The sequence below is a fragment of the Arachis duranensis genome, chromosome 8 (genome assembly GCF_000817695.3).
Source record: "Arachis duranensis cultivar V14167 chromosome 8, aradu.V14167.gnm2.J7QH, whole genome shotgun sequence".
Taxonomy (NCBI): Eukaryota; Viridiplantae; Streptophyta; class Magnoliopsida; order Fabales; family Fabaceae; genus Arachis; species Arachis duranensis.
This window is the reverse complement of record NC_029779.3, coordinates 44,654,041-44,676,883: the sequence shown is the minus strand read 5'-3', so window position 1 is coordinate 44,676,883 and position 22,843 is coordinate 44,654,041. Positions and strand designations below refer to the sequence as shown.

General features: G+C 35.0%; 2 protein-coding genes across 3 annotated transcripts; both read left to right on the top strand.

Annotated features, from left to right (window-relative positions):
* Window positions 1-1,032: 1,032 nt before the first annotated feature.
* LOC107463029 (uncharacterized) lies at window positions 1,033-7,692 on the top strand. Its single transcript, XM_016081733.3, has 5 exons — window positions 1,033-1,266; window positions 1,423-3,855; window positions 4,051-5,811; window positions 6,326-6,581; window positions 6,666-7,692. Exons 2-5 carry the CDS (start codon window positions 1,498-1,500, stop codon window positions 7,229-7,231), a joined length of 4,941 nt encoding a protein of 1,646 aa, XP_015937219.1. The 5' UTR covers window positions 1,033-1,266; window positions 1,423-1,497; the 3' UTR covers window positions 7,232-7,692.
* Window positions 7,693-14,450: 6,758 nt separating this feature from the next.
* Window positions 14,451-19,854, top strand: LOC107462954 (uncharacterized). Of its 2 annotated transcripts, XM_016081643.3 has the most exons (12): window positions 14,451-14,671; window positions 14,850-14,974; window positions 15,082-15,143; window positions 15,999-16,092; window positions 16,432-16,833; window positions 17,004-17,582; window positions 17,921-18,076; window positions 18,165-18,281; window positions 18,457-18,543; window positions 18,929-19,076; window positions 19,164-19,203; window positions 19,642-19,854. In XM_016081643.3, exons 2-12 carry the CDS (start codon window positions 14,876-14,878, stop codon window positions 19,784-19,786), a joined length of 1,929 nt encoding a protein of 642 aa, XP_015937129.1. In that variant the 5' UTR covers window positions 14,451-14,671; window positions 14,850-14,875; the 3' UTR covers window positions 19,787-19,854. The 2 variants fall into 2 exon arrangements, with proteins under 2 accessions (XP_015937129.1, XP_052109415.1); XM_052253455.1 differs by lacking the exons at window positions 14,451-14,671; window positions 14,850-14,974; window positions 15,082-15,143 and adding an exon at window positions 15,609-15,822.
* The last annotated feature ends 2,989 nt before the right edge of the window (window positions 19,855-22,843 follow it).

Below are 22,843 nucleotides of genomic sequence, written 5' to 3'. Positions count from 1 at the left end.
CTGCTGGGTGTCAATGAAATTTTCTATAGCACTTCGACAGAATTTAAACTACTGATAAATGTTATCTTTTGTATTTTATAAAATTAACAAATAAATGTTGATTATGTTATATATTAGAGGATGAAATTTAATGTTACTTGTGTAAAAAGGTGCATAAGTTTGGGTGCCACATGATATTTGGCACCACATCCTTGTGAGCCATATATACTTTTCAAACTTTCTAAAACTAACAAAAACTCCTTAAATGAATAAACATCTCAACTATATATAGTTGAGCTGAACATATATCATGTACTAAGACTCAAAATTCATTAGTCACATATCTCGAGTATTCAGTACTTATTTTTAATATTTATGGTATATTTCGGATGTATTCAAATTCGAGATATGTAATAGTCAGTTTGTATCACTTTTTAGTAATTACGTATTTAAGATGTGGTTTTAAAGTATTTTAGTGTACAATGATGTATCACATAATGTATATTGAATATTTTACCGTTTACATATTTCAATAAATATTATATTTTATTAATTTAAATTAAAAATTCCTTTCCTATGAGGAGTATTTTTCTTAAGATTGAAAAAAAATATTGAATAGAATAGAAACTGAAAATACATTTCCAACGGATCCTTAAAAGCTCAATGGCATTTTCGAATTTTACCAAAGACGAGGGCCCCATTACCAAACCACTCAGTGGAAATTGATTTCACTTTCCATTTTCTCGTCAGAAAACAGTGCGCATAAATCTTATCGCCTATGTCTCGTGCAACCGCGAGAACATTACGGAATCTTCGTGCTCGTCTCATGCCAAAAATCCGATCGAGCTGTTCATATTTCAATCGTATGCTCATGAACCTTTCATAAAGTCCTGCTTATCGTAGACCACGAAATAGACGATTGTAGACAGCACCGATAATTTCCGATCCAGCGGACCCTACAGTGCCACGTGTCATTAAAAACAATCTGTGTTTTTCGAGCTATTTTCCATTTCAACTACTTCAATATTTTGATATTTTTCGATCTAAAAACCCTTTCTCGCGAAACTGAAAAGAAACCCTAGCTCTCGTCCGTCTCTCGCGGTTTTTGAAAAAAACAAAAAAAGCAAAATTGAAATCGAAATTTATCGGTGAATTTCAATCCCAAATTCACAATTAGATTAGGGTTTTTGTTCGAAGAGGTGAGATTCAAACCCTAACTCATGATCCGTGGTGGTGATCCTCGCGATTTGGGGGCGGAATCAACTGCTCTGCGGTGTGTCGGTTGAGGTACGTGTATGAATTTGTTACGAATTTGTTTTTAATATGTTCGGTGTTGTTTAATGCGATTATTCCAATGCATGCGTAGAATTCTCGTGATCTTAGTACTTTGAAAATGGTGTAGGGATTAGTTGTGATTTTTCTTTTCCTTTTTTGGTGGTTCAGATCTGGAAAAAGCGTTCCGATATGTATGATGGAATGTGAAAATTTGGGAATTTGGTACTGTACTGCCGATTGTTCATGGAAGATAGAGAAGGGAACTCACATGGCGCTGCAATTCCCAAAAAATCGAGATCTTTGGATCTGAAGAGTTTGTATAAATCAAAAGTTACAAACGAGGCCCCTGAGAAGAACCTAAAGAGGAAAGGGAGTAATCATGGTGGGGGTGGCGATGAGAAGAGGAGCAAGAAAAAGAGGAGTAGAAAGGAACTGCCTCTAAGCAGCCTAGAAAATGCTGATGGTTGCATCAAGAAGGTTGTTGATGAAGAATCTCACAAAGGGCCTGGCTCCAGTAGGCAGGATTTGTGTGAACATAAGTTGGAGGCCAAGCAGGGATTGAGTAGCAGTAGTGGGATTAATAGACATTCACTAATTCTCAGTGACGGTCCTGTATGTATTCCAAAGCGAAAGAGGGATTTTGTGGGGCGGAAGAAATTTGAAGTTCGTCAAGCACCGAGCCCGGCAGGTCAGCCAAGTGGTAGAAGTTGCAATGGCGATCAGTTGCCTAAGTTAAGCATTGATGATTTGGACAGGGGGGTTGAGTCTTCAAAGACTAAACAGAAGGATGTTGATGAGATTAAGGAAAGTAGGAGTTGTGATTCAAATTCTGTGCAGCATTTCAAGGGTAAGGAGGAGAGTGCCTGTCATTCTGCTGTAAATAGTGGTGATTCCTCTTTAAAGAGGCCACGGAGGAAGGATAGGAAGCGAAAGGCTTTGGCTTCAGATAGAATTAGGGTTGCCAAGGAGGCTGAGCCTCTAATAGATAGCAGTAAAATATCTGATCATTTGCGGGAGGATGATGAGGCAAATCTTGAGGAGAATGCAGCAAGGATGCTATCTTCACGGTTTGATCCAAACTGTACTGGTCTGTCCTTTTTGCTGCCTTCTAGTAGAAATATTAGTAGTCATGGATCAAAGTCTCCAGGTTCAGAATCAGCGTCAGTTGATACTGCCAATAGAGTCTTGAGACCAAGGAAACTGGACAAAGAGAAGGGTAGTTCCAGGAAGAGGCGTCACTTCTATGAAATTTTGTTAGGTGATTTGGATCCGGACTGGGTATTGAACCAGAGAATTAAGGTTTTTTGGCCGTTGGACCAGAGTTGGTACTATGGCCTTGTTGATGGCTATGACAAAGAAAGTAAGCTTCACCATATCAAATATGATGATCGGGACCAAGAATGGGTTAACCTTCAAACTGAGAGGTTCAAACTCCTTTTATTTCCTAGTGAAGTTCGAAGAGAAGCAGGGGAAAAAAGAACAGTAAAGAAAAGTATGGATTCTGATGCACAAAAAGGGAGCAAGTCCAGAAAAGAAAGGCAAGTAAGAGATGATATTACAGAGGATGATAGCTGTGGAGAAAACTGTATGGACACAGAGCCTATAATCTCATGGTTGGCTCGATCTTCTCATCGGGTTAAATCTTCTGCTTTGCATGGTATTAAAAAACATAGGTCCTCTGGTCCTCTTCCAGGTACAGCCTCATCCTTTTATGATGAACCCGTAAAAGTACAGGGATGCTCAACCAAGAGTTACTTGAGAGAGGGTAAAGGTAGTATCTCCAGTGGTTCTGTTTCACATGATAAATTAGGTGACAATCTTGGGAAGAAGTCCTCATTGCAAAGTGCCAATTGCCACAAAGATGGCAAACAGCCTATTGTCTATGTTAGGACAAGGCGTAGGCCAACATCAAAATCCCCTCTTGTCCCTAAAGAGATGCATGCTAATATAAATGCTTCTTGTTCCATTGTCAGAGAACCATTTGACAGGAGTGTTGAGACTAAGGGTCCATTGCGGTTGACATATTCAGAAGGAGTAACTAAACTTTGGTTGGACACAGGGTCAGCAGCATTCAAATTCGACTTCAATTTTCCAATACGCTCGGTGCTGAATGACTCGTTTAGATCTGACAATTTGTGGCTGGTCCGTGCTGTTCTGCTGCTTCGTTATGGAACAGTTATAACCATGTGGCCAAGAGTTCATTTGGAGATGCTTTTTGTTGATAATGTGTTTGGGCTTAGGTTCCTGTTGTTTGAAGGATGCTCAAAGATGGCTGCGGCATTTGTCTTTTGGGTCCTCAGGGTGTTTAACCAACCTGTCGATCAGGGGGAATATATTGACTTGGAGTTGCCAGTTACATCGATCAGATTCAGGTTTTCAAGTGTTCATGTCATTAAAAAGCCACTTGTATTTGCTTTTTACAATTTCTCAAGAGTGGAGAATTCAAAGTGGATGTACTTGGATTCAAAGCTTAAGAAACATTGCTTACTCAGTAAGCAGCTCCATCTCTCTGAATGCACGTATGATAACATCCAGGCACTTCAAAATGGAACAAGTGGGCATCCTGTTACAGCCATCAGTGGGCAGCCATCCACAGTAAAGGTACTTTCTTCTAGTTTTCTAGTTTCTTGATCGGTAGTTCTATTTTGTTCACATCATTTAACCTATTCCTAGCTACATTTAATTTATGTCTTGTCTCAAAGCTTGTCAGGCACTGCAAAGTCTATTATGTTGATTTATTATTTATTTATTTATTTATTTATTTTCCTTGGATAAATTGTGACTTTATGAGAACAGATCATGCGAAAGAGGACTAGACCGGGGATTAATATTATGGGTGTTTCTAGAGAGTTCACTCGGGTTGACACCCATCAGTCTTCTGATGCCGGAAAGAGGAAGGTTTTTCCTTTTTCTCTTTCTTTTGCTGCTGCACCCACATTTTTTCTCAGTTTGCATCTTAAGTTGCTGATGGAGCAGTCAGTAGCTCATATAAGCTTTTGTGATAAAGCCTTGGTAGATGCTCAGGAAGACTCTGGTCTGAAGACAGATGGTTGCTCTGAAAGGAGGGAAGAGTTTAATTTAGACAAAGTTATGATGACTTCATCAAAGGATGTTGTGTGTGATGGATTGGTTTGTGCCAAGTCCAATCCGATAATTTGTGCATCTGATTGCAGTGGTGGAATTCTTTCTCAAAATCAACAGAATATCGGTCTTAGTGATGATAGAACTTCTGGTTGTAATGTTCCAGAGAGGCCAGCTGCTATTCAGTTACCAAGGTGGCAATCCGATCATTCTGATGTGTGCACTTTGCCTTCAAGTTCTTTACCTGATGAGGTTAAAGCTGATGATGGCTGCTCACTGTCTCCTACTTCTTTAACTGCTGATGTTAAAGCTAATGATGGTTCTCATTCATTTCGCGGTAATCTCAGTGTTAAAATTCCTTCAGTTGATCATTTTGAGAAATCTGTCGATGGTGATTTACATTATGCTCAGCACTCTTCTGATTTTTCTTGGAATATAAATGGAGGTGTCATTCAAAGCCCCAATCCAACTGCTCCCCGAAGTTCTTGGCATCAAAACAAAACTAATTCCACATTGGGATTCAAGTCACATGGATGGTCCGATGGGAAGGTTGATTCTCTTCAAAATGGCTTTAGTAATGGACCAAAGAAGCCACGGACACAAGTATCTTATTCAGTTCCTTTTGCTGGGTATGATTTTGGCTCGAGGCATAGGGGTCATCAGAAAGGGCTACCGCACAAGAGGATTAGGAAAGCTAATGACAAGAAGCCATCAGATGTTGCTAGAGGTCCTGAAAAGAATTTGGAGTCCTTATCTTGTGATGCAAATGTCTTGATTACCCTTGGGGATAAAGGGTGGAGAGAATATGGTGCCCAGGTTGTTTTAGAGCTGTTTGACCATAATGAGTGGAAACTTTCTGTAAAACTTGCAGGAGTTACTAGGTACTCATACAAAGCACATCAGTTTCTGCAAACTGGATCAACTAATCGCTATACACATGCTATGATGTGGAAAGGAGGGAAAGATTGGGTCTTAGAATTTCCTGATAGGAGTCAGTGGGCTCTTTTCAAAGAGATGCATGAGGAATGTTACAACCGTAACATCCGTGCGGCTTCAGTTAAAAATATACCTATTCCAGGTGTTATCTTGATTGAAGAAAATGATGGTCATGAATCTGAAGCTAGTTTTGTTCGGAGTTCTAAATATTTTCGCCAAGTTGAAACAGATGTTGATATGGCCCTGAATTCATCGAATGTCCTGTATGATATGGACAGTGAGGATGAACAGTGGATTTTGACACTGCAAAATTCTGAAAAAGACAATTATAGCATGGATGGGATCTCGGAGGAAATATTTGAGAAGACAATAGACAGGTTTGAAAAGGCTGCATATGCTCAGAAGCAAGACCAGTTTACACCTATTGAAATAGAAGAACTCATGGTTGATGTTGCAACGATGCCTATAGCCAAAACCATTTATGAATATTGGCAGCAGAAAAGGCAGAAGAGAGGAATGGCTTTGATACGGCATTTTCAGGTATTGTAAAAATTACCTATCTTTACTGAATTGTTTTTGTGACAATATAAAACGAGAGTGGGGGAAGGGAAGGGAAGGGAAGGGAAGAGGAAGCGGAAGCGAGGTTAATACTGCAATTGCAAAGTGAGCCATTACCAAGTCAATGCATTAATGCCTTTATGGTGGTGAATAACTATGGCATTGATCTATATTCCTGCATACTTTTTGGGTTTTATTAATTCATAAATGTATATCTGGCTTCGCATCCAGCCAAGTGTTTCTAAGTTTGCCATTTTTATAACTGACCTTGAGATATGGCTGCATGATGCAACATTGCTAATTTTGAAGTGGTCCTGTTTATTTGAAAGATTACGGTTTTAATTTCAAAATTGACTGGCTTAAAATTTGGTGGTGTGTAATTAACATTTTGTTTTCTCAAGATTATCTGTTTTCTCCTAGGCACATGATATGTGTAATGTGTGTGCTTGGTTATGATTTGGTTGAAACTTTATATCTGAACTTTAATTCTGTTCAGCCACCTCAATGGGAAAGATACCATCAACAATTGAGAGAGTGGGAAGTAGCCATGAGCAAGAATAACATCCCTCATTCTAATGGATGCCTGGACAAGTTTGCACCTTTGGAGAAGCCTCCCATGTTTGCTTTCTGTTTGAAACCAAGGGGTTTGGAAGTACCGAACAAGGGATCAAAACAACGTTCACAAAAGAGAATTTCAGTGTCAGGGCATGCAAACAGTATTATGTATGAACATGACGGTTTCCACACTCCTGGTGAGTATTTGATTTACTAGCTGTGTAAGTACAGGTTGAACAAATTATGAGCTCCTCCTTACATCTGATTGTTGTAAAACACAGGAAGGAGATTGAATGGATTTGCATTTGGTGATGAAAGGATTTCTTATCCAGGCCACAATTATGATTCTTTGGATGATTCCCCATTGCCTCAGAGCTCACTGAGGGGATTCTCACCACGTGATGCTGGCAGCGTGAGATATTATTTTATGAACCATGGTGGGTTTGACAGGAAATATACACCTAAACATCACCGGAACAAGCCAAGGAATATGTATCATAATGATTCACACATGATTTCTGATAGTCCGAGATTATCGGGGTCAGGGAAGAGAAATGGGGTTAATCAATGGAACATGGGCTATTATGACATGATGGGTCACAGGAAGTACCCAATGGATGGCCCTCAAGGGCATGACTTTGAACAATTAGATGGTTCAGATCTTGATGAGTTTAAATTGCGTGATGCCTCAGGTGCTGCTCGGCATGCACATAACATGGCCAGATTAAAGAGAGAGAGGGCTCAAAGACTGCTTTACAGAGCAGATCTAGCAATTCACCGGGCCGTTGCTGCTCTCATGACTGCTGAAGCGATAAAAGCTTCGGAGGACTCAAATGGTGATGGGTAGATTGCGTACTATTACAGCTTCATGGATCTCTTCAGTGTGCCACTGAGCTGCATTAGAGGTGAGGAGGCTCAGCAGTGATGTCGGCTAGATGCGACACTGGTTCGGAAGTGCTTTGGCCTCCTCTCGTTATCCATGGACTCCATACTGAGCTCCAAATAATGAGGGGAAATCATTGAGGGGAAGAATTTTTTGTGCAACTCTCTTGCACTGTTGAGTAGCACCTTATTCAGTTTGAGGGTTCTACTTAGTTCAGGGTAATTGTTGCAGTTGATCTTCCTAGTATGGGTCTAAGGAATTTTGTGCAGATTTTTTTTTCTTTTTTTCCCCCCTTCTCTCTTCCCATATCCTCAGGTTCCCAATGTTAAATATGAAAATAGAAATCGGCAAATAATACCACACCTTGAATGGAAATCACAGTTCTATTTCTGTTATAGAATTTACAAAAATGATTCGCAAATTAACTGCTAACTACTGGTTTCTATGGTATTAGCTTCACCGGTTCACCCGCTGAAGGCAATTTCATCCTTTTCTTTGTAAATATAGTACGGACCAACAAAGAGATTATTCAATTTAACATAGCTTCGGGTGGGAGGGAAAGATTGTGATTTACGGGTTATGCTGATTGTTGATTAAAGGCATGGAATGGGATATTATGGAATTAGAATGGAAGAGAATTGATGAAATTGTTTAACGTTCTAATGTTATGTAAATGTACCATCTGGAATTAGAATGCCTCATATAGTAATATTAGTTCTTTATTGTTTGCATATTAAAGATGGTATGGGAAAAGGTAACAATTTACATAAAGATTGGTCAAATCAGGGCAAACTTGAATAAGTTCAGCACTTCAGCCCAATTTTTTGTCAGCTATTTGTTCTATAAAAACACCTTGTTTGATAATAACAGTGTTAAACCATTAATGACTGGATCACTCGATTTAATTCATTTGTCATTTTAGCATTTGTATAGTTTTGAATATTATGCATAATTGCATAGCACTAATATAAACGGCAGGATAGCGAGGCGGAGTTTGGACGGAAGATAAAGTTGATGGTTGATGGAGGAGAAATAATAAAACATTATGTGGCTTCATAGAAGGACTGGAAGAAAAATAAGATATATTAATTTCTAGAACAAACTAATGTGACAATGTTATAGAATATCTAATATCTAATCAATTTGCGTAGCTACTTTTCGAGACGGATAAATCTCCTTTTGTATCTTAACGCAATTGTTTAGTATATCCTCTTATCAATTAAGTTATACGCGAAAGATTGTGCGATAATTGGTATAACTAGTGTATGTTTCCGTAACTTGTACGGGATAATACATAAAATTATATTAAAAATTTTATTGAAAAATTAAATAATATATATATAGTAATTATTATTATAAATATTTTATAAAGTTATAACTAAATGCTTAAACAATTATTAGGAGTTAGAATCTCGCCTTGTGTATATAACACTCCATTGGCTAGCGATAAACCCTTAATAAAAGGAGTATCAAAACGTGGTTAGACTTGGCAGGAGTTTTCGAATACGCAGGTACCCGACCCGTCTATACCCGGATGAAAAGGGTAATAACTTGACCCGAGTCGGGACAGATTTTGCTCAAGACAAGTATCGTCGGGTTTAGGGTGTACCTGCCCCGAATGTATACATATAAACACTTTTTAGGAATTAGGATTTGACTCACATCACACATGATTCATAGCTTCAGTCTATACTCTATAGCCATGCAAGATAAACTCAATCATCCTCACCTAAAATCTTCTTCTTCTCGACTTCTTCACAAAAAAACCGCATAACTCCTGTCATGTTGTTGCTGAGTCCATCGTTGCTTACCTATTCACAACTCCCATCTTCCTTCACAGCCAGAGACGAACCACGTTTAATATAGAAGGGGCATTTGCCCCCACAATTTTTTTTTAAAATTAATACTTATATACATATATACCACTTATTATATTATATTTGTCTCAAAATAAAATATAAATAGTTCTTTTGTATTTTATGTTAAAAAATATTTTGTTAAACTTAACACATAATAATAATTATATTGTTAAATTTGATTTAGTATGAAAAATAAATAAATACACTAAAAAAAAGTGATAATTAATTATATTATTGTTACGGTGGGTAACCGGAGATTAATTGGATGGATGGCGTTTGGTGGCCCAAGTATATGAAGGAGGAGGGCTTCGGATGGATCTGCAACTCGGGAGGCTCCGTCCGACTTGTGCTTGCGAGTGAATGGGGGGTGGTACCTGCAAAGACACTCCGATGCCTAAGTTAGCAAGACTTAAATAAGTATTAAGGGTTCGAATTCTGTCTCGTATGTATAGCAACTCGTGCCGGCCAATTGTAGATTCTTAAATGAAATTCAAATTCATGACGGATTAATCCTTAACTTGTTGAATATCGTGGGAAGCAAAAAAATATCTATACCTAAATTTTATTATATTTTTGTCCCCATTACTAAATTTTTCTGGGTCCGTCATTGTTCACAGCTTATGTCATCATCGCTGCTCATCCCGTTACCGTCGTTATTGAGCCCGTCGCCACCATTCTCATGCCGAGTTTCTTTTCTCTAGGTAAATTTCCCCCCTCTCTCTCTCTCTCTGATTGTGAGTCTATTAAGTTCTTCTATTCAAACATTGATATTTAAATTATAAAAAAAAATTGATTTTCATATTTTATAAAATATCATACTGGCGGTAATTGTAAATATGACGCTACTTAAAATTAAATAAAGTAACACAGATAAAACAAATAAAAAAAATAACTTAATCTTGTATAAAATTTACCTATAAAATTCTGTATCGAAAAATGAATTTAATTTTAGTATATTAATAATATAAAATATTTTATATAATCATTCAATTCAATTAGATTTATCTATTTAGGTCATTATTAAAAAATAAATTTAAGATACCAACATACAATTACTTTAAATTAAGCAACAATTATCAATACTATACAAGGGACCCACTGTTCCACTAAGAATGATTGCCATAAGGAATAATTTTTTAATTTTCTATACTAATATTAGAAAGTTTATATAATACTATATAATAATATTATCATTATTAATACTATATGATATCAAAACAAAAATAAAAAAATCACCGTGCTAATATAATATTATTAATATTATATAAATCATCTTTGTATTTATTTTTCTGTACGTATATAATATTTAATTAACATATTAAGACATATATAATATTTTGTTAATACATATATAATATAAAGTGATTTATAAATTATTATTAATTCGTATATAATGTATAATTAAATTTAATGAATTCAATTAGAATAAGCAATAAATTATTTATTTTATTTCAGACTTTATAAATTACTATAACAAATTACAATTAATGTAGTAAAATTAATTAAGTAATATATATTATAATAAATTATATTAATATTTAAATATCTAATCAAATCAATTACCTGATATAATTAAGTCATGGTAATAAATTGTATTGAATGAGATAAAATAATTAAATCGGGAAACACTCTCCAAAGTATGCAACGTCAGCTCCATCATTAAGTACAGACATCCGATTTTTATATAATAGAATAGATATTATATATTTTAAACGGAAAAGCTCTGCATACAAGCCCTAATGACTTGTATGGTTTACAAGTTCATTAACAAATAAAACCCCAAAACGCGCTCCAAGGGTTACGTTGTATACACGCGCTATATAGGGATCCCGCGTATATCTAACTACCAAATTTAAAAGATTTGTTTCCTTCTTCGTTTTCGTTATTTGCAGATTTGCTCGTTCTTCTTCTCGCGAAGCTTCCCCTGGTTTCTTCGATCGTTCTTTTCCTCTCCTTTCTCACTCGTTTCTTCTTCGTCATTTACGTTAGTTCCTCTCTCTGCAACTCCAATTTCGTTTTCTATTTGATTTTTCATTTTCTAAAATCAAAGTTTGAACTCGTTTTGAAGATAATGGATGATTCAACCTCAGATTGTCAGCTAAATCCAAGCGAAGTGGACTATAAATTTGAATCTAACGAAATTCCTGAGGTTTGATTTACATAAGATTATTATGAATTTTGTTGCAGTAATTTGTATAGCATTGTGTAGGTGAATAATTCATGAACATTGACTGTCAAAATAATGCATGAAGATAAATCTGCGGATTGAATGTAATGTATTAGTTTTGATTAATTTTCTGGAATTTATAGCAGACGATCAGGTCTAAATCAGAACTTTTTTGGGTGTATTTTTGAGGGAAGTGTGGGTGTATTTACAGTTTACTGGTTTTTTTGTTATTTTAACTGAGTTGTTGTGGTTCATGTGTATTATATCAGACACGATTGGGTGTGTTTCTAGTTTTTGACATGGTGTATTATGCAACTTGTGTATTTACAGTTTATGACTTTTATTTTCATTTTAGTTGAGTTGTTGCGGTTTGGGTGTATTATATTAGACATGATTGGGTGTATTTTTAGTTTTTGACATGGTGTATTCTGCAACATCTCTCTTTTGTTGATGACCAGTTTGTTCCCAAGGTTGGAATGACCTTTACCACCCTTGAAGATGCTGGAAAAGTTTACAGGAACTACGCCAAGACTGTAGGTTTTCTACAAGAGTTCGGAGTACAAATAGGAAGGGAAACGAGATTAAGAACCAATTGATTACATGTAGCAGAGAGGGAAAATAGAAATCTAAAATATCTCAAACAGCATAGGAAACTAAGCATGTCCATTCGTCGTACAATAGAGAATAACGAGGAGGCTGATATTAGACTAAGCAAAACTTACCAATCATTTGTTGCGGCTGCCAGGGGTCATCGCGAGTTAAATTTTATTGAAAAGGATGTGAGGAATTACATTACGAGAGAAGTACGAGAAGCGTGGGTGTGCTTAAAGACTCATTTGATAGGAATTGAAATGATTTTCTACTGAATTTTGGTCTTGTGGACAACAAGTGGCTTTCAGGTAATGTTTGTTTAAAATCTGCAGCAAAGGTGTAAATTTAATTTTTTTGGGTGTATTTATAATCTGTGTTTGGGTGTATTCTGCAGATCTCTATGAAGACCGTCATATATGGGTTCCAATCTATCCGGATCACCACTTCTGGACAGGGATGGGAAGCACAAAAAGGAGCGAGAGCATGCATTCTTTTGGGTGTAAAAGCAGTGTTCTTTTGGGTGTATTTCTGAATTTTCTTGTATTTCACATTTTACATATATATACATATATATACTTCAGAATCTTGTTTTTATGTTATAAAATACTATTTTTTTTTTACAATGGTTTAAGGGTTTTAGGTATTAGGATTTAGGGTTTTAGGGTTTACGGGTTAGGGGTTAGGGTTTAGGTTTTAAGTGTTTAGGGTTCAGGATTTTAGGGATAAAGCATCAGGGGGATAGATTTTTGGGTGTATATTCAATTTTCTTTGGGTGTAAAAAATGGCAGGTTATGGGTGTATATTTGGTTTGATGTTTTCCTTCATATTATAGTACTTGTAATTCATACATTTTGAATACAGCAGAGAGAGTTTAATTATCGAAAGAAATTTTATAATAAACTGGATTATAATTGAAAAATTTTTACAGCATGTGTTCAATTTGTTACAGGACTATATAACATTTACATTAATCATTGTCAATATCCTTAGAATCTATCTGACAATTTGGTGATGCACCCTTAGCAGCGGGATGTGTATCAAGCCACCAAATCTCAAATCCCTCACAATTATTTTCTTCTCCTCACTCATGTTTCTGAATTTATCACTTAAGAGATGTGTTGCACACTTAAGGTCTTTGGTTTGCTGTAAACAAAAATAAAATTATAGTCAGATATATTTCTATTATATAAAACTGATTTCATGTAAGACATATATTTGTTGTTACATTTCTTCCAGGTTGGTTTCTCGCTGCCATTTTCTCTGAAATGCAAAATACACCCAAAGATATCAGTAAGATACATCCATATATATGAGTCAGATACACCCATTGATAACAATAAGATACACCCATAGATATGATTCAGATACACCCATATATATCAGTCAGATACACCCATAGATATGATTTAGATACACCTATATATATCAGTCAAGTATCACTCAAACATGCATCAATATCAAGCAACATTACAAGGTCAAGCAATATACACCCATGGACAAGCAAATATAAGCAAGTGCTGACTATTACAGTATATCAGTTCTGAAATATACACCCAACATTTTATGCCATATACACCCAACAAATTGCTCCATATACACTCACCAAACTACGGAATATACTCCCAAAAATCAGTTACCAGGAGAACTAGAACAACAAGAACAGTAACACCTACAAGAACGAAAAAGAACAGTGTAACATAGAAGTAAGAATAACAGTAAAACCTAAAACATTATAAACTGTAAAATGAGACGTAGAGCAAGAAGAACAGTAAAACGTACAACAACGTAGAAGAACAGTAAAACCTAGTTCGAAATCTGGAAAATATACAGGAATGGTAATATAACGTACCTTGAGTATTATAGCTTTGTTTTCTCTAGAGATTCTTGATCGAGAGTTTTATGGTGTGTTGATGGAGTTTTCGAATGTTAGCGATGAGTTGTATATCTTGAGTTTTGAATGTTGCTCGAAAATAGAAGGGTTGCGTTTTCTCTGAATGGCTTTGAGAAGTGGAAGAAGTGGAAGAGTCTGCCTTAAGGGGCAGTTTACGCGAAGAGAAGCGTAACAGTTTGAGTGGGAGCGCGTGAATGTTACGCTCCATTCAATATAATTAGTGCGCGTGTAGAATGTTTGTGAGCTGGGGGCTTGTAACACTTGTAAGACCTTATTACTTGTATGTGTAGCAGGCCCGTATTTTAAATATGATACGACGACAATCAGAGATTCAGAGGCAAATGTATCCGTTGAAGCCACAAAATTTTTAATTTCTTGATAGTTATATTAAATAGGGGCGTGTTCGATTATTGTTTCTGATATTGATATAAATTTTCATGCACTTATAATAGTAGTTTTTGCGACTCCAAATTGTGGATTTAGGTTCGCTAATTGTTGGTATCTAATTTGAGTTCAGATATGTCACATATGTGAATATGTGTTAATGATTAAATTTGATCACTTTTTATTTTTTTAGTTGATATGCCTTTTAACCAGAAATAATTCACTTCTCTCTACATTTTCACTTCATCCACTATCCAACTTCATATTTCTATGAATAACGACCATTCTCTTCTTTAGAGTTAACCCCCCCAATTGAGAAATGAAAATGTTGAACTTCTAATTTAAGCCCAAATAAAATATACAAAATCCCGCGTTTGGGAACCGGTATTACCGGTAAGTTTCATTCCCTTTGTTCTGATATTCCTTCTTTCCCTCCCTAACTTAACTTAACGTCTTTTCGCTTTCTCTCTTTGTTCACGCATTCGTCTTCTATTTCCCTCTTCATACACCAGGTTCATTTTCTAGAAACCCTTCCGTTTTTTCTCTGTTTTATGTCACATTGTGACGTCACGCTTCAAAAGTTTCAATTGACATGAATTAAATGATGACAAACATCTTGTGAGCTGGATTGCTTTTCAACTTTTTATTTGTTTAATTAATTATTTTTAATCCATTGTTTTGGTTTGTTAGTTAAGGTATTGATCATTTGAGAGACAATGGGAAATTCGAAAAAAGATGAAGCAAAGATTGAAAAAATAATTCGTGGTCTTTTGAAACTTCCTGAAAATCGAAGATGCATCAATTGCAACCTCTTGGTACGCTATGAAATTATTGAATTAATCAATGTTGAAACTTGAAAGGATTGTAACCTATAAAAAAGAAAGAGATGGTTTATTACATGATTTTTCTAATGATGATTCAGGGACCACAATATGTGTGTACAACTTTCTGCACATTTGTCTGCACAAATTGCAGTGGAATACAGTAAGCATTACAAAATCCGTGCTTTCTATTGATTAATCTATTTTATGTTTCTTTTAGCTGCTTTTGTATTTCAAATTGTTATCAGTTTTAGGGTTTTGGATAATCCTCTTTTACTTTAACAACGTGGTTTCATCATGTTACGTAACAACTCCTATATTGAGATGGTCCAAGGTTTATATTTTCATATCAGTTGAGTAGAGAAACCAACACTTAGTTATTTTGAGTGATTCAACAGTTGGTCTCTTTAACATGTTTCGTTTTATCTGTTACTATAACATTTTGGTACATCCATCAACATATTTGAGTACAAAATTGGGATAGTGACAAATAAAAGAGAACTCAGGGAGTAATCTAAGTTAGCATCTTGTGTATGGGAAAAAACTATCATGGCAAGAACAATACTCCTATATTGAACCAATTCGACTCGAGTTAGATGAGTTGGAGTCTAATTGATTTGAATTCACACATCGAGTAAAATCAGTATCCATGGCTAAATTTACTTTAGAAGAAGTTGAAGCTATTCAAGCAGGTGGTAACGAGGTATGAACAAATTGATCATGCTAAACAAATCTATTTATTTGGTAATAAAAACAAATCTGACATCAATCCATGAACAGAGAGCCAAAGAAATTTATTTTAAATGCTGGGACCCTCAACGACATTCTTACCCTGAATCCAAGTAACTTTGCATCTCATCTCTCGCGGGTTTCTTTAGATTCTTTCTTATTTTTTATTTTCAGTTGCAATCACAGGTATCCTCCTACCGGAGGTAATCTTGTTTGAGCATTGGAGATGTTTTTGTAGATTCTAATTAGTATATTCATCACCTCTTCTAATTCACATCTTTGCATCCAGCAACATGCAGAGACTCCGCGAGTTCATCAAGAATGTGTATGTGGAAAGAAAATTTACCGGTGAACATCATGTGGATCTTCCGAGGATTAGAGAAGTAAGTTCTTTTGTTATCTAGTGGTAGGTTCTTTTGTTATCTTTTGGATTATAGAAAAAAGATACTAGCTAGATAGATTTTTTGGTCAGAATCTGTTTACCAGAACAATGCAGTATGGTATGTGTATCAATCCTTAGATCAGTAAGTAGGGAATACTACTTTATTCATCTAAAGATCATTGTTGTTTCGGTAGAAAATTACTAAATTTTTTGTTTCTCATTGTTTAACATTGTTCTTAGATTTATTATCATTAGTTAAAACTAAGACATAACTGAAAAGATGAGTTCCTTGTGCTGTGTTCTCTTTTTGTTAAAAATTTTGTTTACTTTACTTGCACAGGAAGGAAAGGAGGAACCATACCAAAGTAAGAAGATTAATTTATTTCGTATTGAGCCAAAAAGTTCATCTTATGAAGCTAGAGTTCAGAGAAGTTCTAGTGCAAGATCTCCTGATATAAGAAGTGATGACAATAACAATGTTAGATTTTACGTTGATGAAAGAAGAAGCCCAAGATATGCCCAAAATTTGGCAAGGCATGGCAGCTTTGCTAGAAAGCCTATACAAATTGAGGTTGTTGACAACAGGTTCCGAGACGGTGAATCAAGAAACAGCAAGGTTACAGATTTAGACACAAAGCTAAAACAGCTTCAACCAGCAAGGCAGAAGACTGTAGACGAATCTCAATCACCTGTCATTCGCCCTTTGGGAGAAGTATCAGGAGAGAATGGTCCATCTCTTAAAGTAAGTGGTATGGTTGTCATTACATTATAAAATCTCATTTGAACTATATCTTGGATGAATTTTAGTTTCCAAATATCATGCATCAAAGTGGCATTTTATTTTGAGAAAAATCCATCTGAACAAGAAATTGTTCCTCCTGAAAGCTTCATGATTTGGGTACTAAATTGCAGGCCTCTAACGCTGCTTCTGTACCAGAAATGCAGCCTATATCACAACCAATTGAAGAAAACTGGGCTATATTTGAAGATTTTCCAGTTGCTAATCCTGCCGAAATCAAAATCTCACACACAAATATATTCACATCTTCTGTAACAATGACAACACCTCAAGCAACACATACAAATTCCTTAGATTTCTTACTTTCTGAATTGTCAGGTCCATTGGTTGCAACAACTGGGGACATGTCTAAGGTCTCAACTTTTAACAATGATCTAACAATTGTGCCTGTAGAAAATTCGAGCACACATGGGGATTTGCAGCACTTGCCACCTTTTCCAATATCCGAGGCAACTGCTTCACCAACCAGTAGTGATGCTTGGTCTATTATACCGATCCAAACCAATGAGATGGAACAACCTTCTAATGCTTTGCCTTCAAATGATGAGATAAATCATAGAGAAGAATCCAACAAAGTCTTAGATTGGCAGACATCACCAAGCATGCAATTCTCTCCTGCAGTATCAGAAGGTAGTAGCTCTACAGCACAACCATCAAGTACACCAATCACACCTATAGCTCCAAATGATATGGTGAGAAACTAAATGTCAACTATGTCTGGCTATTTGATAGCCTTAATTTTAGACCTTGATGTTAACATTTATGGACATAAAGTAAAGAGAATAGAGTTTGGGTACTGTCAATTACAGAAATGTTTGGAGAAGGCACGGAGGCTCTAGTTTGGAGAGTAGATCAGATAGCAAATAGTTAGGCAGCTAAAGATATAAATATGATATATCTCTGGGAGTCTGGGTATTATGGAAATGTTGACCAATATCTAGCTGATTCCATCTAGTGGGATAAGACTTAGTTGTTGTTGTTGTTTGTTGCTTGCAAAGTTACTCAAGTTTCTGAATTTGTTTATATGCAGCAATCAGATGTTCTAAATTCACATGATCCCTCCAGTGCTTTCACTGAACTCTCTCCTCAGACCAACTCAAAACCAACTCAAGAAACCAAATCTGATGTTGGCTTAAAACCTTCAACAGTAGAAAACAGGTCTACTGGAAGAATGGAACTTCCAGAGGTAATAGATGAGCTGCTACCTTGTATTGTATAATTTTATTTCCCTTAAGAACTCAGAGAACCTTAAGGCATGAATGAATTCTCTGCAGGACCTTTTCTCTTCAAGCTACTTATCTGGCCCTCCTACACCACTTTCAGGTTGGCAAAATGATCAACCTCAACACCATGGAATGGGATATGGCTTGCAGTATTATCCTAATGCACCGGTATATCCTATGCAGATCATCATTTCATTTATCTTTTTGTTGGAATGAGCAATTATCACGATGCCAAAAGCTACCAATAGATTTCTGGCCTAGTGGTAAATGCTTAATCCAACAATATTCTTTTCTCTTTTGGTTTCTGTGTGTATTATGATTTTGTTAATTTTTTCATTTGCAGTCCCCCTCAGCATTCCCTATTGCAGCAAGATCCTCATCAAATCCATTTGCAGTAACTGAGGACAAACCTTTAGCCCACACCTTATCAGTATGTGCAAACATTAGAACTGTTTTGACTTATTACAGTGAATTTGATAGCCTTTCTGTATATTTCTGCTTCAAAATTTGTCTGCTTTCTTAGATAGATTTACTTATTTTACCTTTTCTTCAACTAGACATGAAACTTGTGTGGCAATAGTAAATAGTTATTCCATTCATATCAAAATAACTGTCAATTGGGACATTGTGGTGGTACATTGAACATAAAATCAATATATTTATTAGTTAGACAATGCATCACTTAGTTCAAATTGACCGTTATTTTGAAACTAAGTAGTAAAGAAATAATTATCAAGTTGGCACATGATAACGCTTTTCTCTGAATTTTGAATGCACATATTTGTATTAAGACAATAAACATTGTTTGTCTGCAGCTTCCCAATATGTCATGTACCCTACCTATATCTCCCGGAGCAGGACTAATGCATGCTTCAAGTTATGGGTCTTTGGGAATGGTTCCTCAGTCCACAAGTTTTGGATCTCCTCTTGTTCATCCACAATCTGCATCTGGATTTCCCAATAGTATTGCCCTTTTTCATCTTTCATTTTCTAATGAAATGTTTTCTTAGTTTAATTTAGTTACAGTTATTTCTAACTCTATCCTTTCAGGTGCATACTTTGGCCAAGTTAATAACATGCAACCTCCTAGGTAAATCTTATTCCTTTAGATATTATGTTGAATACAACTATGATACAATGTAACAGGCTGGTTTCTTATTATTCTTAAAACATTGTACTAATCATCTTCCATGTACTTGAAGGGGTACTAGAGAAGTGGAAATGTGGATAATGTGATGAAAATAGGCAGCATGAAACCTTGAGTTGTGTTATTTATTGTATGATTTTCGTGCCGACTTACAGCCGATTCATCATTGAATGGAGTTTAAACTCAATCTAAGAGGGATCTACAAAGGGATGTCAGTCGACATGAGATCTAACGCCTCATATATACACCTAATGTTGTTCTAAAAATGAAATATTTTTTTACTATCTATCTTCTTTTGTACATCGTGTAGAAACTCATCTAATAACTTAGATTTTGACATGGTTCTTGCTCTAAGGCTAAATTTTGAAATGGTTCTTGTAGATTTGAAAGAGCTGCTAGTACAAGTGATGATGAAAGTGTTTTTGGATCCCTAAGCACCATGAAGCTTTCAAGTGGTGAGTACATGACACAAACCACTCCAAATCCATTTTCAAAGAAGGGAAGAAATCCATTTGGAGATATATAATGCTACGTTTAGTAAGTGTTTTAGAATAGAAAATACAGAGATAAAGACAGAGACAAAACAAACTATCCTTACCCCAATTATAGTAAGTTTTCTAATAAACAAAAATTGGGCAAATTTTGTTGTACAACAAAGACATTTTCTTTGTTTTTGTATATGAATTTGTATCATTTATAAATAAATTTATATTTCTGAGTGTTTTTTATATTATTTATGTCTCAAGACAGCTATCAAATAAGGTTAAATAGATTTGGCAAAATGTCACCTTTTGTGTCCTGTTGGAGGGATGACTATGATCCTGGTTCAAGGTCATTGAACTAAATATGGGTTGGGTTGGGTTAGTCTCTTCACAAATGCAAAAACCAGTGGCATCTTTTCTAGTACACGAAGAAAATCTTACACTAGAAAACAAAAATCATGACGGAATTGCAAAACGAACTAACGCCCCCAGTTTGGTACACTTTATTTATTTATTTATTTTTAAAGAAGGACCTGTATTTGCTGTAACTGCACACTTCTTCCTACATGGAAATGAGCTCTAATTCATTTAATATGCTATGGAAATTATCTCCTTCAATATAATCTTCTATTTATCATGAATCATATCATATATTAAACCAAAAAAAAAAAACAATATACACTAAAATTAGTCATTAAAATTAATTATTATGTATTTATGTATAAATATATAAATTATTTCATTTATTTTTGTATATATTTTATATTTTAACCTCAAATTTTTTACCTAGGGCTAGGTAGCATACGGGCGGAAAGACCACATGCAAGCATGGTATAAAGAAGAGGTCACGGATTTGATAAACTAATGCTAATCATATTTGTATGGGCATGTAGCTTATACGTGTGGGAAAATTTGGATTCTCTTATAGTTTATCTGTTAATTTGCGCTTTCTAACGTGTGGATTATTAGTTGAAAAAGTTTTATTGATATATGTTGTGATAGAAACAAATTGAATGTCCATTTATGAGATTGGGCGACTAACTATTTCCATACTGAAGGAATGGTCTTTCAAGATAAATAGAGAGTTAATGAAAGGTTGAATGGTTGAATATTTATATGTATAAATAGAGGATGAATCCTCTCGTAGTATACACACAGCAATAATAAAACTAATATATTCCCTCTCTCTCTTTCTTACTATAAAGTACTTATTTACTTTTCTCTTACTACACACAATCAAATAATAAGAAATCGATTCCCTTTTATGTTGCAATCAAATACCATTCTCCTTATATTACTATTACAATTCTTTCTCTTCTTTTATTTTATAAGTATTTTAAATTCTATTTTCTATTACTCTTTACATATAATATTAATAGCAATATTAACCATCTTTATTATATTGAGATAGTAACAATAAACAAATGTGATTCTCTCTCTCTTTATTTTTAATACTCCTTTCTATCTTTGTATATATATATACATTACAACATATAATATTATTATATATATAAATTATTATTGAGCTAATTATTTTAATACTAGAGTCTTCTATTTATACATCTTTATTTCATATATCTTTATTTTACAACACGTTATCAGCACGAGACTCTGATCAAATCTTTAGGAAGACTCAGGTAACAAATTTTTCATTATGTTGAAACTCTCTCATCTTGAATTCAATGCTCTTGAAATATCTGGAAACAATTATTTATCACGGATATTAGATGCTGAAATCCATCTTGATTCAATGGATCTTGGAGATACCATTAAGGCTGAAAATAATGCATCCCAGAAGGATAAAGCCAAAGTCATGATTTTTCTTCGTCGTCATCTTGACGAAGGATTGAAAAATGAATATCTTACATTAAAAGATCCTGCAGATCTTTGGAAAGACCTTGAAGAAAGGTATAATCATTAGAAAACGGTGATACTTCCTCAGGCCCGATATGAATGGACGCATTTGCGTTTACAAGATTTTAAATCTATAAATGAATATAATTCTGCGATGTTTCGAATCACCTCACGAATGAAATTGTGTGGGGAAAAAATAACTGATCATGATATGTTGGAGAAAACTTTCTCAACCTTCCATGCCTCGAATGTGCTCCTGCAGCAGCAGTATCGAGAGAAAGGGTTTAAAAAATATTCTGAGTTAATTTCTTGCCTTCTTGTTGCCGAACGCAACAATGAGTTGTTATTGAAAAATCATGAAGTGCACCCAGCTGGTGCCGCCCCATTTCCTGAAGTAAATACGGCAAATCATTACCCCAGAAGAGGTAAATGGCAAGCTTTTAATAACAAGAAAAATTATGGAAGGAAAAAGAATTATGTTCAAAAGAGAGAATCTTACCAGAAGTAGGATAAAGAAAGAAATATCGGGCAGAATAAATCAACAGAGGATAAGTGTTTCTGTTGTGGTGGAAAGGGTCATTGGTCACGTACATGTCGTACCCCAATGCACCTAGTCGATCTTTATCAGGCATCTTTGAAAAAGGATGACAAGGAAAAAGAGTCGAATTTTGTTTTAAATGATGCTGAAAATTTCACCACTCATTATGATGTATCTGATTTCTTTGAGGATCTTGAAGGAAATATTGGTCATTTGATCAATGATGGAATAGTTTAATATGTGGGATTGTGACGTATCTATGTAAATAAATAATGTAAAGAACTTATTATTAAGTTTTATTTTCTATGTATTTAAGTTTCAAATGTGATGTACATAAATAATGAAATATTAATGTTTATGAATTTTGAAATCATTAAATGTGTTATGTTTTAAAATAAAATTTTAGTGTATGACATTATTTTATGTATAGTGTTTCTTAGAAAAATAATTCTAATCAAGTATTCAATTTAACTGTGCATACTACTCATTTTATTATTATTTGTTTTTGAAGAAAATGGCAAGGATATGTAATGAAGATGTATGCCTTGCGGATAGTGCAAGTTCGCACACTATTCTCAAAAGTGATATATATTTTACCCATCTTGTGTCAAAAGAGGAATATGTTAACACTATTATTGGCTCAGGCAATGTGATTGAAGGCTCCGGAAGAGCTATAATTTTGTTTCCTGGAGGAACAAAATTTATAATA

Excerpts from the sequence above, each read along its gene's own strand:
- LOC107462954 (XM_016081643.3), top strand. The coding sequence starts at position 14,876 with ATGGGAAATTCGAAAAAAGATGAAGCAAAGATTGAAAAAATAATTCGT. Across the intron at positions 14,975-15,081 it reads GCATCAATTGCAACCTCTTG|GGACCACAATATGTGTGTAC; the intron begins GTACGCTATGAA and ends ATGATGATTCAG. Across the intron at positions 18,077-18,164 it reads GAAGAATGGAACTTCCAGAG|GACCTTTTCTCTTCAAGCTA; the intron begins GTAATAGATGAG and ends AATTCTCTGCAG.
- LOC107463029 (XM_016081733.3), top strand. The coding sequence starts at position 1,498 with ATGGAAGATAGAGAAGGGAACTCACATGGCGCTGCAATTCCCAAAAAA. Across the intron at positions 5,812-6,325 it reads CTTTGATACGGCATTTTCAG|CCACCTCAATGGGAAAGATA; the intron begins GTATTGTAAAAA and ends AATTCTGTTCAG. Across the intron at positions 6,582-6,665 it reads TGACGGTTTCCACACTCCTG|GAAGGAGATTGAATGGATTT; the intron begins GTGAGTATTTGA and ends TGTAAAACACAG.